The sequence below is a fragment of the Amblyomma americanum genome, chromosome 2 (genome assembly GCF_052857255.1).
Source record: "Amblyomma americanum isolate KBUSLIRL-KWMA chromosome 2, ASM5285725v1, whole genome shotgun sequence".
In the NCBI taxonomy this organism is placed as follows: Eukaryota; Metazoa; Arthropoda; class Arachnida; order Ixodida; family Ixodidae; genus Amblyomma; species Amblyomma americanum.
The window spans coordinates 79,373,085-79,378,435 of record NC_135498.1 but is presented as its reverse complement, the minus strand read 5'-3'; the positions used below and the strand labels follow the sequence as shown (position 1 = coordinate 79,378,435).

The 5,351-nt window shown below is 49.8% G+C and overlaps 1 protein-coding gene across 1 annotated transcript; it reads right to left on the bottom strand.

The window, feature by feature from the left end:
* Nucleotides 1-234: 234 nt before the first annotated feature.
* LOC144118719 (glutathione S-transferase 1-1-like) lies at nt 235-4,778 on the bottom strand. Its single transcript, XM_077651564.1, has 5 exons — nt 4,580-4,778; nt 2,321-2,379; nt 1,668-1,809; nt 849-1,019; nt 235-438 (listed from the first exon to the last, which is right to left on the bottom strand). The coding sequence occupies exons 1-5, from the start codon at nt 4,718-4,720 to the stop codon at nt 301-303; spliced, it is 651 nt and encodes a 216-aa protein (XP_077507690.1). The 5' UTR covers nt 4,721-4,778; the 3' UTR covers nt 235-300.
* Nucleotides 4,779-5,351: the final 573 nt, after the last annotated feature.

Sequence of the window (5,351 nt, the reverse complement as noted above, 5' to 3'; positions counted from 1 at the left end):
ATTACCATACAATCAAGAAATAGTGGGAAAAGCATGCAAAATGGCATTTTTTTTTTGTGACGGAGAAAGTCCTAGAAATGTATTCGGTAAGTAGAATGCGCGACCCTTTCACAAACTACCCTCTAAACAAGCACTCATAACTCCTCCCTAGTGCAGAACGCGTTCACATCAGCCGTAAGAAGACTGCGCTAGCGAAGATAGAGAGAAAAGTCGAGGACAGTGGATGTGGTAGTAAACAGTTTATTGTATATTTCAAGTGAACAGCAATGAAGTGTTACACCTAAAACTTCCTTTCGAGCCTCATTTGAGCTCAGCCCAGTGCTGCTGGAGGAAGGCAATGGCTGGCCTGTAGACTTCCTCGAAATAGGGCAGCTCGGACTTGACACGCTCGTAGTAGCTAGCCAGCTTGGGGAACTTCGCACTGTCCACGAAGGTGGTCTGGAACAAAAAAGAAAGTTACGAAGAGGGCTGGTGGTATGGAGTGGTGGTGGCAAGGAGAAGAGATTAGGTGGAGAGAACAGAGGGCCAAAAAAGAAAGGCAGAAATAAAGTGTGTGGAGGATGCTACTGAAGCTGCGGCATAGAATACCGACACCATGTTCGTCATATGACCTCCGCGACAAGTAGGCGCGTGAACTAACCTGGCGAGACGGTGGTTCTCGGAGGAGGTTAGGAAGAGATTTAAATAAAATTGTGAATTGGGGCGAGGGGAGGGTTGTTGGAGTGGCGATGGAGTTGCGCTGGGCCTGTAACTAGTGACGTCGCAAGGCAGTTGCTGCTAGCCGGTCGTGTGTCGTTGTTGGATCATGGTTTTTGGTTAACTATGTCAGAGTTTGGAAGGAGGCTCACCTCTAAAGCGATGGCAAGGTTGGAGACGAGAGACAGGTCGGCGAGGGTGAGCTTATCACCGATGGCGAACTTGCCATCACCGACGAGGTGCTCGAAGGCCTTGAGGACGTTTTGTTCAAAGTCGCTAACCTCCTCCTGAGTGGGCTTGGTGCTGCCGCAGAAGAGAGGACGCTGCAAGGAGTGTGAACAAAAGAAACAGATGAGACGAAGCGGGAAGGACCTCATTAGAACAAGCGAGGGAGCGAGCCTGTATGGGTTGTGAAGCGATGAATGCAGACCAGAAGAGATTACAGGGCGAAGGCAATTGACTGCCGCAAACGCTGATGGGGTATCTACTGCCAGAAATGCGGAAGGAGTCAAGAAAGCGTATTTCTTGGTCACATGGAGATACAGGGGAAGGGCAGAGATAAAAGGCGTGGGAAACTAAGAGAAGGAGAGAGTAGTAGGGTATCATGGTCTATGGGGTTTAACGTCCCGAATCGACTCAGGCTACGGGGGACGGCGTAGTGGAGGGCTCCGGAAATTTCGACCACCTGGGGTTCTTTAACGTGCACTTACATCGCACAGTGCACGGGCCTCTAGAATTTAGCCTCCATTGAAATTCGACCTCCACAGCCGGGATTTGAACCCGCGTCTTTCGGGTCAGCATCAATGACGACTGACTTCACGGAAAAATGGCGTGAACTATGGAAAAGGAAGTGGTGAAAATGAGCAAAGGCGCTAACAGTACGAGTAGAGATTGTTAGAATGCAAGGTAATCTTGACAGGACGCACAGGCAGCGTAAGCTGGCATGGACATGGAACAACACAGCAACTCACGTAGAATAGCAGCTGCTGGGGCTGAATCGTGTTGGCGACAGTGGCTAGGACCTGGTCGATGCGAGCACGCTCTTTGCAACACGACGGGTAAAGCTCAGACTCGGGGGCGTATTTGCGCAGGAGGTAGTAGGCGATGGCGTTGCTGGAGGATAAAAAATAACTTTGTTATATATCGGCTGCGCAGTTGGCGAACGTGAAATGTGACACAGGGGCGTGAGGGCGAATGTCAAACGGGGGATGCAGAAGGACACAGTAGAGCTGGAACGTGCAGAGGCTTTGGTGCATGTGCGAATATGAAAATTGAGTTGTACAATCTGCTCGGCAAAGTAGACGCGAGCTGGAAGAGTATCAGACGGCGGCATATAGGCGTACACATGAAAAGAAATGTAGCGAGGTTGTTTTAGACTATAGGACGCAAAAGGACTAACGGTGCTCAAAACGCTACCATGATGCAAGAGCGTTTTAAGGGAGCACCAATTTTTGTCGAGAAGGTGGCGGTACTGACCAATCGTGGAGTGGGAGTCAGGGATGGTAAAGGTTATAGTATCAGCAGGAGACAAGGGACTGGTGCAGTTTCGCACCAGGAAAGGGAGAATGCGCAGTCTAGTTTGATCCAGACGAGTGCCCAGATGTGACACAGAAGGGAGACCTACCTCTCGTAAATCACGAAGCCATCATCGTCAAGGGTGGGGACCTTGTGAAATGGGTTCATCTGAAAAAAAAGTAACTAGGTTAAAAATATCATTGAGGAGTGGGAAACAGAAAATTACAGTGCAGAAGAGCCGTAATGAGATAACTATTGGAGTGTAGTGAGTAGGACGGATTGGCGGCTATTTTCAAGGGAAGGAGATTAAGGCAGTGTAGAGCGTTCTCGGAACGATTGTGGAAGGTAGGGCTTGGTGCAGTTTTTTTAAAGCAACAGAGGTTTAAACACTTTGTAATCAAGGCGTCTAATGAGCACATGTCTGGATCACTGTAAAGGCAGACAAAAGGGCGCTGTGCGAACGGGTTAGAAATAGAGGCAGGCAATGAGATGGTGCGGTCTAGCGGTACACGAGAGAATTACGGAAAGAAATTCGCGGACTGGTAAAATCGAAAGGAGAAAATAGAAGGTTACGGGAAGCGGGGGATGGAAAGGAATACAGAGCTTGCAGGCTGTCCTCGGCGCTTGGTAAAAACCGATAAAAAAGGTAAGCAAAGAATGGGAGAATTCGTGGGCGTAGCAGGCTTGGAACAGGATACGCCAGACTGGGCACTGCAACTACGGGAAGGAACGAGAACGCGTGCCTGAAGCTGTTAGGCGCCGCCGTCGGCACGCTTAACACGAACGCTAGAGACCGTGGCATGGATGGATGCCAGAGCCTCGAAGCGTAGCTCTCCGGAGCTGGGACATTGCCTTGGCATGTTTGCGTCGGCGCTGGCGTAGTGGTGCCCACTTAGATTTGACTTATCTTTCGCGAATCTCTTATTGCTGAGCTGGGTGTGCGTGCTACTGACGAACCTGTTCGCTGCGGGCTTATGCACGTACGGAAGCACGTTGCAATTTGCTTATCTGGGAAGCCCGACGTGGCGTGCGGTAGCACGCGGCCTTCAATTTGGACATGGAGGCTGCCAGTCGAGAGAAAAAATTCGGGAAAGCGGAGAGAAGCCAGGTTCGGGATGTTTTCGAGGTTGGGCAGCAAATAAATCTGCCTGTTAGGGTTTCTCATGTTGTAGGTTTCTGCGTCCTCCAATGCGCTATCAGTTGTTCGGCATCGCATTTGCACACTCCGGTCGGGGGAGCACACATTCTAGCGTGTGGTGGCAAGAAATAAAACAGCGTGTACCGTAAGCAAGAAGGTCACGTACCAACTGACGTTTCCTCTGAATTTCCTTTTCTGTACGTGTTTCAAGCGACCGCTTTGGAGCCAAATTCCAAAGGTGCGCTAGCTGTCACATGTTACGTCGGGAGGCCCAGGTAGCAGCGAGTTTTCTGGGCGTGCGTGAGACCGGAGGTACAAGCGAAACGCGGGAAAAATGGCCTCTAAAGAGTGAGCACTGACGCCAAGTGACAATTTCCTATCAGGAAAACAGAGCCAAAATGAAGTTATAACTGCGCGCCAGCAGCCATCTTCAGCCACCGGAGACATATCGAGAGCATTGTCTGGGTTCCAGGGGCCAACGTTACGCGACTCTGGCATGTTAGTCCAAGCCACGCCTTCAACTTAAGCGTGCCTACGGCGGTACAGACGGAAGGGAAGAGTGGGTGCGAAATTACTTCGAGAGAGGGCGAGGCAATCGCCATATTGCAGGATGAAGAGGCAGTGTGCAGCGTCCTGTTCTGAAGCGAAGGTGTATAGAGCTTGATAACAATAGGAGAGGAAGAGCGGACAGAAGAGATCTATCTGTGGCGTATCGGCAATATTGCGACACAGAACGGACACCACATCACCACTATAATTGACATTGCTTTCGGAAATAAGCACCAAAATCAAACTCCCCTGTACGAAGATCATCCGCCACTAAAAGCCGTACTACTACTACCAAATGTGAAGACGTTCAGTTGTAATGCATTGTACGAGCTGGCCTTACAGGCAGCGGAAAAAGAACACTGTTAGGAAAATGAACAGGCACAGAGAAAGGGAGAGTTTGAGCGGACGTGCAAAATCTGCGGCCAGCTTCCGTCACGCACACCACAAAACGTGCCTTGGCTGCTTAGAAAGGGGCGTTTACCTAAGCGTGTTCAAGCGCAAGATGACACAGCTGTCCGGAATTATGCTGCGCAGAAGGAACCGAAGTGTGCCCACGCGGAGGACTGCCGACAACGCGTACCTCGATTGTCAACTGGGTTCGTATTCTTAGGGTAAGACTTAATTATCACGAAAAAAATAAAAAAAATATACCCAAACAAAGAAGACACCATGCCCACAAACCTTGAGGTAGTCATCGTCGAGGTGTTCCTTCTTGGAAAAATCCACGGTTTTGAGGGTCAGCTCGACATTAAGGTGCTTGGCGAGTGAGCGCACAAAGGTGCAGGGCGGGCTTCCAGACAGGCAGTAGAGGGTGGCAGGCATGGCGGTGGTTGCTGTGGAGCAGCGGTGCTTCTTCGAACAGGACCAGAGGAAGGACGAGTGCGAATAGGCATCAGTTCATCCGGCGAGCGCAATTTTTAAGGGGCAGTCATGAGGGAAAGGGCTCCACGCTCTCTCCGCTGCATCGTTTCCAGCGACCTCTGGCGTTCTTATATGGCGGCCGGAAACAAAAAAGACAACATTGATGTAACGCGGAAGCGAAATGCAATCATAAAACCTGGCTTGCCTATATCTTGCGATGAAGTTGGCCGTGTCGATCACAGCGCCGCTATACACAGCCTAACGAAAGGAGCGTGCATTTTTTAACGAGCCCGTGGTAGCGGCGCTCACTCTAACCTGTAATGATTTTCCACGCCGCCTGATTGCATATTCAATACAATAAACACAATACATCTAAATGCAACACAATACAATCCAGTACAATACATTAAGACACAGCACGTTTGTTTTCCTTAAAAAAAAGTGGATGGCCTCTTTATTCTGTTAAAAGCTACAGATAAGCTTGACGAGTGAGTGGGTGGTGCCACCTTGTTCATTTCCATGTGCGGCATGTGTTTTTCGCCGCGAGGATTTGAAATTTTCCGGAATAACTTCGAAACCTATAAACAGCCTT